Source organism: Mixophyes fleayi, chromosome 10 (genome assembly GCF_038048845.1).
Source record: "Mixophyes fleayi isolate aMixFle1 chromosome 10, aMixFle1.hap1, whole genome shotgun sequence".
Lineage (NCBI taxonomy): Eukaryota > Metazoa > Chordata > Amphibia > Anura > Limnodynastidae > Mixophyes > Mixophyes fleayi.
Genome location: NC_134411.1, coordinates 35,736,257 through 35,747,404, shown reverse-complemented (window position 1 = coordinate 35,747,404; position 11,148 = coordinate 35,736,257). Strand labels below are relative to the sequence as shown.

At 43.2% G+C, this 11,148-nt stretch overlaps 1 protein-coding gene across 1 annotated transcript; it reads right to left on the bottom strand.

Moving 5' to 3' along the window:
- Nucleotides 1-2,443: 2,443 nt before the first annotated feature.
- Nucleotides 2,444-10,041, bottom strand: SVIP (small VCP interacting protein). The gene is made up of 4 exons (XM_075188406.1): nt 9,855-10,041; nt 7,440-7,490; nt 6,272-6,391; nt 2,444-3,096 (listed from the first exon to the last, which is right to left on the bottom strand). Exons 1-4 carry the CDS (start codon nt 9,915-9,917, stop codon nt 3,082-3,084), a joined length of 249 nt encoding a protein of 82 aa, XP_075044507.1. The 5' UTR covers nt 9,918-10,041; the 3' UTR covers nt 2,444-3,081.
- Nucleotides 10,042-11,148: the final 1,107 nt, after the last annotated feature.

Sequence of the window (11,148 nt, the reverse complement as noted above, 5' to 3'; positions counted from 1 at the left end):
TCGTTTGTGTCCAGTTTTCTGTTTGTGTTCAGTCCATTCTCAAAGGTGGAATTTACGTTGGGCCAGTTTTAGACTAAACGGGGTTTTGGGTGGAAATCACGTCTCCTACATGGTGAACCCCTGATCGGAGGCTCCCTGCAGTGTTACATATCCCTATGGGCAGGCCCGGTGCTCCCATTAGGCAAGGTTAGGCAGTTGCCTAGGGCGCCGGGCTCTGGAGGGCGCCTGGAGGGCGCCACAGATTAAAAATTTCTTTAAAACTGTGCGGCGACCGCTGACCATACCTTTCACGGCCACTGCACAGCTTCAGATACATCCACAGGGAGGGGGGGAGGGACTATTGATCATCACCACTGCCGCCTCTCTGCTCCGTCTCCTCCCCTCCAATCACTGACTTTCGGGCTGTGACATCATCATCACGGCCCGACAGTGTCAGTGAGTGGAGGGGAGCAGACGGAGCAGAGAGGAGGCAAGTTAAGGTAAGAAAAGACAGGGGGGGGGGGGCGCTGATTTTGAAAATGGGGCGGGGGGCGCCGATTTTGAAAATGTGCCTAGGGCGCCAAGGACCCTAGCACCGGCCCTGCCTATGGGACAGCAACATCTTAATCTACAGTACACAAACTCCACTGCAGTCCGCAGTTTTATCAGAGCTGCAGTTTCTGGGATCAATAAACAGATAGGGCGGGGTGTGGAGACACTTCCAGTATTAGGCTGGGTACAGACTACAGGTTTATCAGCCAATTATCAGGCCAAACACCTGTAACCAGACTGCTCGGCCCAATATCACGGTAGTGTGTACACTTACACCATGATATTCATTCCAAAGCACCGATCGTTGTTTCATTTGGTTGGCCGGTAAAACTAATAATCTCGCTCCTGCAGTGTGTACGCACTCACAATCACGTTCTCCGTAGAATTTATAGTAATGATCTTTTCAGCCGATGCCGGCAATGAACGTGCCCCAGTGAAAAAATGTAGAGAGTGCTTTATACGGAATAATTTGTTTGTTTTGAGACTGAATATTTCGTTTCAGAGTCACTGAAGTTAACAAAATTTGTAATGACACAGGGATAGCGATAACAAGGCGGCTAATCAGTGTACTGTGCTGTCATTGTGTAAAAAACTACAGGACCAGATGAAGAGCACAGATCTGAAGGGTCAGTCAGTATACACATATCGGCAGAATGATTGGACCTTCAGTCGTTTGTAAAATCGTTAGTGATAACAAATTGGTCAAAAGTGTTTGTAGTGTGTACCCAGCCTAAACTGTGTGAAATAAAGTTTTCCAAATTCTCTGCAGCCGGTTTCAGCAGCTAGGGGGCGATGTGCGCCTCGTCGTGTCTGGTGCCAAATATAATACAGTGAGTCGTAGCGCACAACAGATGCACAACTCAAAACCATATATAGCGCCTAGTATAACGTGCTGAGCCACGCCCGATTCCAAGTACGTACCAGAGCCATAGCTGTCGCTAATTATGACAAATCTGCAGCAGATGACAATGTGTTCAGCGATATCTGCTGCCAGGTGTCCATCATACAAACTCAAGCAAAGTCTGATACACAGAGCCACGTCCAGTGCCCAGCCTCATACGCAGAGCCATGTCCAGCGCCCAGCCTCAAACTCAGAGCCAAGTCCAGCGCCCAGCCCGATACACAGAGCCGCGTCCAGTGCCCAGCAAGATATGCAGAGCCACGTCCAGTGCCCAGCCTCATACGCAGAGCCATGTCCAGCGCCCAGCCTCAAACTCAGAGCCAAGTCCAGCGCCCAGCCCGATACACAGAGCCGCGTCCAGTGCCCAGCAAGATACACAGAGCCACGTCCAGTGCCCAGCCTCATACGCAAAGCCACGTCCAGCCCGATACGCAGAGCCACGTCCAGCCTCATATGCAGAGCCACGTCCAGCCTCATACGCAGAGCCACGTCCAGTCTCATACGCAGAGCCACGTCTAGTGACAGTGCCCCCTTCTGGTCATTGACGGTACTATCTTTCCCTTTATGCAGGAATGCACCATATAAGCTGATCTATAAACGTTCACATTCATTTTAAACGAACGAGGGACAGTCTTCAAACACTAAGGTCACAGGGAGACTCCATAGGGCTTACGTCAGACAGCGGACCTGATACGCTGGCCGTGCTGCTATACAAACCAAAACACGATGGTACAAAAGTGTGGCGGTAGCCAATCAGCTGCTAGCATCAGACAAGAGTAACGCACGGCAACATAGAACGTGATCAGAGAGTTATATCCAACATATAGAAAAAGATAAGTGTTACTAGGCTTTAACTGAAGTGGTACTGTGCGTTCCTCAATACATGCATGCTATTACTGCACACTGAAAATATATTTATATATATATATACACACACACTCACTAATTGTCATCATTAGGGAAATGTCATTGAGCCCAGTCCCTAGAAAGGATTTATTCACTCAGCTAATGTCAGTTAAAGGTTATTTTAATATAATTACTTACAATTAAATAGAAGAGTTTCTATTACTCGTTATATACATCTCATAGCTTTCTTTATATTTCTCCATAACAAACAGTAACACTGAACATTTGGGAACCATTCCAGCTGTCGTTTTACAGAAGGAAAAGCGTTTATATAGTAGCTGTACCCTGCATACAGCGGAGGCGCCATAATGTGTCGCTGAGCAAACGTTCAGCCTCTTCATTTACTAATGAGCCTCAGCGTTACCACTAGTGAGTCGGACCATTGTGAACATTGGTCCAGCTCACAAAATGGCGGCCTCCGCGGTGTACGTGAGCGATGGATACATTTAAAAACAAAACTTTTCACTCAATTTCAGGATACAGAGACAGAAGCACTGCAAGTCACTAAACATATGTAGTAAAAATCACGTTTCTCTTCAATTATGACTATTTGAGGTTTGCGTTAGCACAGGCAATCCAGTATGTTACGAATCGCAGCCGACCGGTACATTGCGAGGCCTAGAATTCACGGCTGCACCGACGGTCTTCTGGAACCACATATGCAAACAGCAAAAGCCAGACAATGGAGGAGTCTTCCATGTACAGTATCTGCAATCACGTCATTTTCTTCTGTATCCGGGTCCTTAGCCAACCTGCCACTGGAAAAGATAAACGCTCGTGTGAGAACCTTTACTGATTAAACACAAAGGCTGGAATGTTCACATACAGTTTACACTGAATTTCGGTTACAAAGAAGTTACTGTGATTAACAACCCTGAAAATCACTGTAGTGGGATAATGTGTTTTATCCATCTCAGCTGGAAATAACAACAGTCACATCTCGCAGGGATAAAGGGTGTGGAAATATAGAAGGACGAAAAGCTGAAATGGCAAACCACTGCATGTCCAGTTATGTCTGCAATAAAAATCCTGTGTTTGGATCCATAATATGTACACAATAAAGCATATAGAGGACTGTAAACCTGTCATACAGACTGGAACACTTTCTTGTAAGATCTACTGAATGCCATCTCAGTTCAGCTAATACACCCAGGGTGGAGGAAACGGGGTTATACCACATGATAGGAGCAACCTGTCACGTGACGTATCTGAGGAATAACCCTGAATCTGACAGCTGAATCCGCTGCGTGGGCGAGGGTGAACAACGCTGCATTAAGGCAATAGCTACCTCCCTGAAGAACAAGAGCTGTTAAATCCAATTCTACAACCATATCTGGCAGATGGAAGGCAGACAAAAGGTCACATCTCACTGAATGTGTCACAAGTCCCCTGACGCTATTTTATTTTACTGTAATCTTGGCCGTCAAACTAGCGAGATAAATCTCTAGCGCCATCTTGTGTCCTCAGCATGAAGTGCATGGAGCAACTGATTGGTTTTCAACAGAATAAGCCGAGCTGTTCTAAACGTCTGTGGTGAAAGACAAGACATATGTAAATAGTGTTCTGGCTGCTGTCTGACAGACTGCATTAATATACACCAAGGCTTGCGGATGCACATACCACAACAATATTCCCAAAGCTAAAAAATTGTTTATATACACAAGGGAAGCGCGGCCGTTTCTCCATTTTTTTGTTTCATTAATAAAAAATATGTGCTTTAAAAATATAACTTAAGAGAAAAACAGAACTTGTATTGGCTGCATCCGAGTTTTACTGTACATTACCTATATTCAATTGTCCCTTCCTTGTTTCCGCCCCTCAAGCTGTACGTGTCATTAGCATTTGGACATGAATTGCGTTCACTGGCCTAAGTCCCGTTCTGGCGCATGCGCAGGGCTACTCCACATTATGTCATAGTAATAGGGTCAACCTTAGTGGTTAGCACTTCTGCCTCACAGCGCTGGGGTCATGAGTTCGATTCCCGACCATGACCTTATCTGTTTGGCGTTTGTATGTTCTCCCCATGTTTGCGTGGGTTTCCTCCGGGTGCTCTGGTTTCCTCCCATACTCCAAAAACATACTAGTAGGTTAATTGGCTGCTATCAAAATTGACCCTAGTCTATCTGTGTATATTAGGGAATTTAGACTGTAAGCTCCAATGGGGCAGGGACTGATGTGAATGAGTTCTCTGTACAGCGCTGCGGAATTAGTTGCGCTATATAAATGGTGATGATGATGATGACTGACTACATTGGAAATTCTGCACCTCTAAAGTTTTTCATGCAACTGCTACGCCACAGAGGGGCAGCAGAGACCTCTCCTAATTGAGTCATGCAGAATATAAGGACGGCAGCACACAAAACACTCAGGGGCTGATTCATAGTGTAACACAACCATAGGCAGAAGTAACTTCAAAAAGTCGCACACAAGTGGATCCGTACGTATCCGGTACTCAGAGTAGAAGAAGTGTCCGCTGGACAGCAGACACCTACTTCCAACTTGCCAAGATGTACAAAAACCTTTTATTTTACATACTACAAATGCAATTGCTACAAAGCATCATATAAACTTGAACGATGCAGCTAATACAGCAGGAACACCTTACCAATATGCGTACAAAAGAAAAACGACCTTTGCTCCCAATAAGCGTCTGCGAGACACTGTAATTAGAAGGAGTTCGCTAGTTACCCCGGCCCCTGACCAACCTGCAAATAAAATCTCTTTATCAGTTGTACCTGCGACCAGTCTGAATACGTGCGCAACTGCTTGAACATTCCTTTACTGTACTCGACGTATGTTGAACACCTCGACCCTCCCCAAAGCACAAGAAGTCTTAAGTGCCAAAAAGCTACGTAAGCGGGTGTACACCCCATTCTCAATCAGGGCTTTGGTGTGTCGCTGTAGGAGGTGCCACATGTGGTATAAAAACAAAAGACAGGAGAGGGGCGGGCTATCCCATCTAGTTAGTCAAACGGGCACTTGCCCCCTGTTGCTTTGGGGTAACAATATTACCCTGATAGGGCTTCTCACCGATATATTCCATGCAATAGGGTTGGGGCAGTTATTATGAATACGGAGGGGGGATGGTAATCGAAAAATAGACAAGTGGCTACTTTCTGCTCCTACTGCATTTAACTTACAGTGGAGGTTTTGTTATTTCGGTTCCTCACTCCCTTGTATTTATAATGGAAAGTGTCTGCTCACCGCCACAATCACATCCCGACATGGAATGCCCAGACACGATGTTCTAAAGTCGGGGATTGTAGCAATTAGGCGGGACTGTGATTTCGGTTTTCTAGTGACGGTTAATTCTGTTGCTTTAATAAGCTTTTCTCTTGATGCACATTCACCTCTCACATAAAGCAACTGAATCTGAGGGACCGATGGGGGGAGCCGGGGCGGTCTGCGCTCCGAGGGCGTATGATAAAACTGTCACCTGCCCCTCTCGCTCACAGCATCGGCAAACGTTTAGGAAGAAGTCAGATTACTCTCCACTAGTGCCCAATACAGGAGAGGAGACGACAACAGAGGACAGCAGCCCAGGCCCGGACATGAACTAGGTTTCTAACCCGTTCACTTTCACTTCCAGTACATCCAGACCCCATATCTGCTGAGCCAATAGAACGCTTTCATTACAAATATCATTAATACGTTTATTGTCACTCATTTCTCAGTTCGGTTGTTCAGAACTTTAGAAACTGATTTTTAAAATTAAGAAAGCGCCACAATTTAAAAATACCTCCCTTGTATTTAATCTGCAACTATATCCCTCTGCACAGTATCTACACAGCTAACAGACCCGGTGTGCGTAATGCAAACAAGTCCCGCTGACCGATAGGCGGATAGACCTGTCCCTCGCCTCTTTCACGTACAGGGTGTTATGGAATCATTGGTGACAGCGTTTGATATACAATACAGCATTGTATCACCTACCCGCAGTCCTCCCCCACCACCACCAGAGGGCGCCGTCTCAGACATCATCTTCTCAACCTCTTCCTTTTTCTTTTTCTTTTGGTCCACTGAATTTGGGTTCTTGATGCCCCGAGCGGCAGCCTTTCACAGGTGAGAAATGAAGTTACACCAGGATCAAACACGTACACACGTAAACGGCGACATATATTGGGGATATGGAAGAATGATGTCTCACACTGGGTGGAACTAGCAATGTATATGGAAGCATGTAGTAAATATTTTCTGAGTTAACAGAACTGCTCTATCATACAAAGATACATTTAAATTTAAAGAGTATATTTAATTTACACAGTATGAAAGTATTTCTGATTTAGTAACACCTAAAAAATAAAATATACTCGTTATTAGCATCAGAAGCATTTTCCAGATTCAAAGGCGTTGTAAATGGAAGTCACTCATATTATTACAGCCTATAAATGATGTCACTCAATATCTTCATTGAAATAAGAACCACACTAGGATTTACGTTACATACATGGAAAAAATGTGCCCAAAGGTCATACCGATTAAAAGAGCTATTAAAATGTAGATTCCGGCTATATGCTCTTTAATAACATGGTACAAATTATACAACCGTACTGTACCCCTTAGAAACCAATTAAATATCAGCTCTGATCAATCTAACGCAGGTTAATAATGAAAGCAAGTGTCTCATTGGTTAGCCTGTATTACATCACATGACTCCGCCATCTTGCTCCACCTTTCTCGTTGCTTCAGTGGCATCTTCTACAAAGCAATATCTCACGACTTCAATATCCTCTTAATTGTGTTCAACAGTGTGCAGAGATGAGCTAAAGAATATTTATGGCAATACTGTATGTTCACGTACCAAAGTAATATAATAGCATCAAACTAACTATAATTATCTTGCAACAAGTGAATTATTTTTATTACATATGTGCAAAAAAATATCAATTAACGAAAAATAAAATGAATGTCTGGTGGAAGTTACACACTATAAGGAGTGTCTAATTGGATGTTGTGGCTTAGTGTAGATTTGTATCTAACTTCACTGATAGTAAATAACCCTCATAGTGTTTCTTTTCCTGTAAAAGTAATTTTTTTGTGTTTACAGACATCTAGAGATATATCGGCATAAATATTTTGCATAGCCGAGTAAAATTCATACTTCCATCTGTCTCTTCTCCGCGGCTTCTGCTAACTGTCTCCTCTTCAGGTCCTGCGGGAATTAATGATAACAAAACATTAACGCTTGTACAAATAAACATTTATATACAGAGTTATAATACCGGCACTGCCTAAAGACGGTACATTCTCCCATACGCAACCGAGCGTACAGGAGTCTGTGCTCATTCTGATGATAGATATACTGTAAAAAAATATAATCTATCCAAAATGACTAATGTTTGACTAAAACATCCCTTTTAGGTGTATGAAAGTTAAAGCTTTCTATTTCAGTTTCTGAACGCTGATCATGAAACCTGTGAAACCAAAGAGAGATCTCTGACCTAAAAAGCTTGCAATCTAAGTCAGACTTAGGTAACCTATGTTCTGGAACCGCAGGTACTAGCACGCCCTACCTTTGAAGAAGCCATTTTGTGGGCTAAATTATTATTTACAAGACAGCAGCCTATCCATTGACTAGTAACTGAAGCCACACTTCTCTGTGATATCACTATTTCCTAGTAAACCGATAGGCTGATGTCTTGTAAATATTAATAAATTGATGGTTGACACAGTAGAATGGCTGTCTCGTGTGCAGATATGGGGGAAACCACTAGACAATAAATTTGGTAGATACAGCCATTTCTTTAAACAGAATTCCATACGTGCATCACATGTTTTCATTACGAAGCAGCTCCTGACATTTAAACAATTAAGGTTTTCGGTTACACAGACAGCCCGGATCCCTCAGACATATGGTGCTGTGCAGCTTAGCAACAGGAATTGCAGGATGAGCAATTGCCTTCCTAATCAGCTGACTCAGACACCAACCAAACCTCACTACCGTCACCCTTACATTGCAATGAGAATATTATTCCAAATCTAAGCAGCTATACTGTCTCCTTATACGGTGCAACAGAGGGCCTGGTGCAATATACAACATACTGGAAGGAACGAGTGCACGAAGAAAACTACATAAGCACCTTGTTCCAACAATTTATCATCTATTTGGGTAAATTTTATCAAAAAATCACTCAACTGATTTTATTTGGTTGGAGTGGAAGCGGTTTCTGGATAAAATGTTACCCCATTATGACGTAATCATACATTTTTACACTTTCGACTCCGTATTCACCATAGGTAGACGGATAAACAGGGAGGATTTCTTAGAACGGATTTTATTTTATTTGTTCCCCCTGGAGGTAAAAAAGTATTTTATGACCTGAGCAAAAGTCACCCAAAAAAACAATTATAATAAATTAGGCAGGCCTTCCATTTTTCTAAATTTGCCTGAACTTGAGTCTACGAATTACATTTCATATTACCTCAGCAATACAATATGGGCAGCATGGTAGCTAAGTGGTTAGCACTTTTGCCTCACAGCACTGGGGTTATGAGTTCAATTCCCGACCATGGCCTTATCTGTGTGGAGTTTGTATGTTCTCCCTGTGTTTGCGTGGGTTTCCTCCGGGTGCTCCGGTTTCCTCCAACACTCCACAAACATACTGGTAGGTTAATTGGCTGCTATCAAAAATTGATCCGTGTCTCTTTCTCTCTGGGGTGTATTCAATTGTTGAGAAATCCCACCGCGTAAAAACTACTATTACGGTAGTAGTTAGCTGGATTTCAGCTCGCGGCTGAAATCCATCGAGAAAATTACCGTAGTAACGGTTTTTCCACGTACGGTAATAGTGCGCGGACCGCGGGATTTTCGACGTTTCCGCCGACATTTGAATACCCCCCTCTGTGTGTGTCTATATTAGGGAATTTAGACCAATGGGGCAGGGACTGATGTGATTGAGTTCTCTGTACAGCGCTGCGGAATCAGTGGCGCTATATAAATAAATGGTGATGATGGTGATGAGGCTAAGACGAGGAAGTTAGTTAGCTTGTGTGTTTGGTGAGCATTTCTACTAAAGTACTCTGTACCCTCCCTATATATATGTTTCTTCCATAAACAACAACAGTTTATTATCATTTCAAATTCCATTTAATTTGAAAATATCTGTGAAAATAAATCTTAATAAAAACAAAAATACAAATTCCAATGAGCTCGGATTGCAGAAAAAAAAAAATATGATTAAATGCACATTGCTTTTATAGTCATATAAAAAGACAATGCGACAATAATCTGCTAAATTAAATAGTCAGCTGAATCTTACTTACACTAGATCAATACAAGTGGTGTAGTGAAGCTAATTACAGGGAATGTGTCTGCCACTAAGGGGTAACCAGAACCTAATTATTATAGATAAATAACTGTAATGTGGATGATTGACAGCTCTGCACCTCACACATATTTTGCAAGGAAGGAACAACCCTTCAGGTTTGCAGGTGAGATTATTGCACAGGTGCCAATCACCCTTCCTCCTGACACCCCCCAATCACACACCCCCTCTGGGAGGGGTTTCCTACTCACAGGATCAGGGGTCTCCACCACATCCTCAGCTGCACCCCCCAAACATGGCAGACACAGCCCCATCTCTGCCAGCCAGGACCAGCTCCCAGTGCTCCTCCTGCGGGGATCAGAGTGAGGGACACGGGGAGGAGGGAGTAGGACAGCCCGGGGAGCGGCCTTTCACAATCACAACAACATGCTGACATTGGCTAGAGCTGAGACTCAGATTAAAAAAATGTCCCCAGGTCGTCTTGGACGCGGCCATTTTCCCGTAGACCAGACCCCATAGGTTTGTACACGCTGAGCGACAACAATATGTCCCCTGTACTGGAGACTTGGAATGTCAAAAATGTGTCACCACAAAGCTGGAAAATCTCTGGAAGATTCCAGATTTAAGTACAGTCATCCCATGAATCACTTTGTCCTGCGCAGTCTTTGTAATTACTTTCACCACAGCTGCAGAACCACTGATTACTTTATATATATATATATATATATATATATATATATATATATATATATATGTGTGTGTGTGTGTGTGTGTGTGTGTGTGTGTGTGTGTGTGTGTGTGTGTGTGTATATATATATATAGATAGATAGATAGATAGATATAGATATAGATATAGATATATATATATATTAGTGCAGTGTGAGTGATCATGCTGAGCCTTGTAGTCCCACCACCTTACTTAAGTCTGCATAAATAGTAACCTTGGAGGCTATGGTTATCCTGGGTCTTGTAGTTCTCACACAGCTGGAGAGCCACAGGTTGTCAGAGCATGTATAAACACACACACACACAAGAGACAGAGATAGAGTCATGAGGGGACTTGTACTTCATAGTTGACAGTCCCTGGTTTAAATTTCCCTATGAAAATGTCCCTGTTTCCAATACTGACCCACCGCACAGTATAGTTCCTCTTGTTTTCTGCATGTTGGTTGCAATTCTTATATCTATTCTTTATCTTCGGGCTTTAGAGGTTAATATTTATTTAAGTAATAAAATGCAAAAAAAAAACAAAACGTCATATTAACATTTTATAATGTTTGGATGCAGAGGAGAGTCGGATATGTCAGCACTTTAGATCATCTCTGTGCCCGACCTTCCAATCGTCTTCCCATAAATATAAAACAGTCAAAATTTGTTCAGGGTGTGGGGACTTATTGTAGTAGTGTCAGGAAGTCATCACACCAAGGACAGGGTTATATAGATGTGCTGGATACCACCCCAGTGATTCAGCTATCATCGCTGCTGCCATCTCTGTCCCTGCTTTGGTGATCTTCGCTTCCTCCTTGGCGACAGCAGCTGCCACCA

Bases quoted from the DNA above. Each gene is read 5' to 3' on its own strand.
- SVIP (XM_075188406.1), bottom strand. From the start codon at position 9,917: ATGGGGCTGTGTCTGCCATGTTTGGGGGGTGCAGCTGAGGATGTGGTG. The intron at 7,491-9,854 runs GTGAGTAGGAAA...TAATTCCCGCAG, and splicing joins TGGTGGAGACCCCTGATCCT to GACCTGAAGAGGAGACAGTT. The intron at 6,392-7,439 runs GTATGAATTTTA...CACCTGTGAAAG, and splicing joins CGGAGAAGAGACAGATGGAA to GCTGCCGCTCGGGGCATCAA.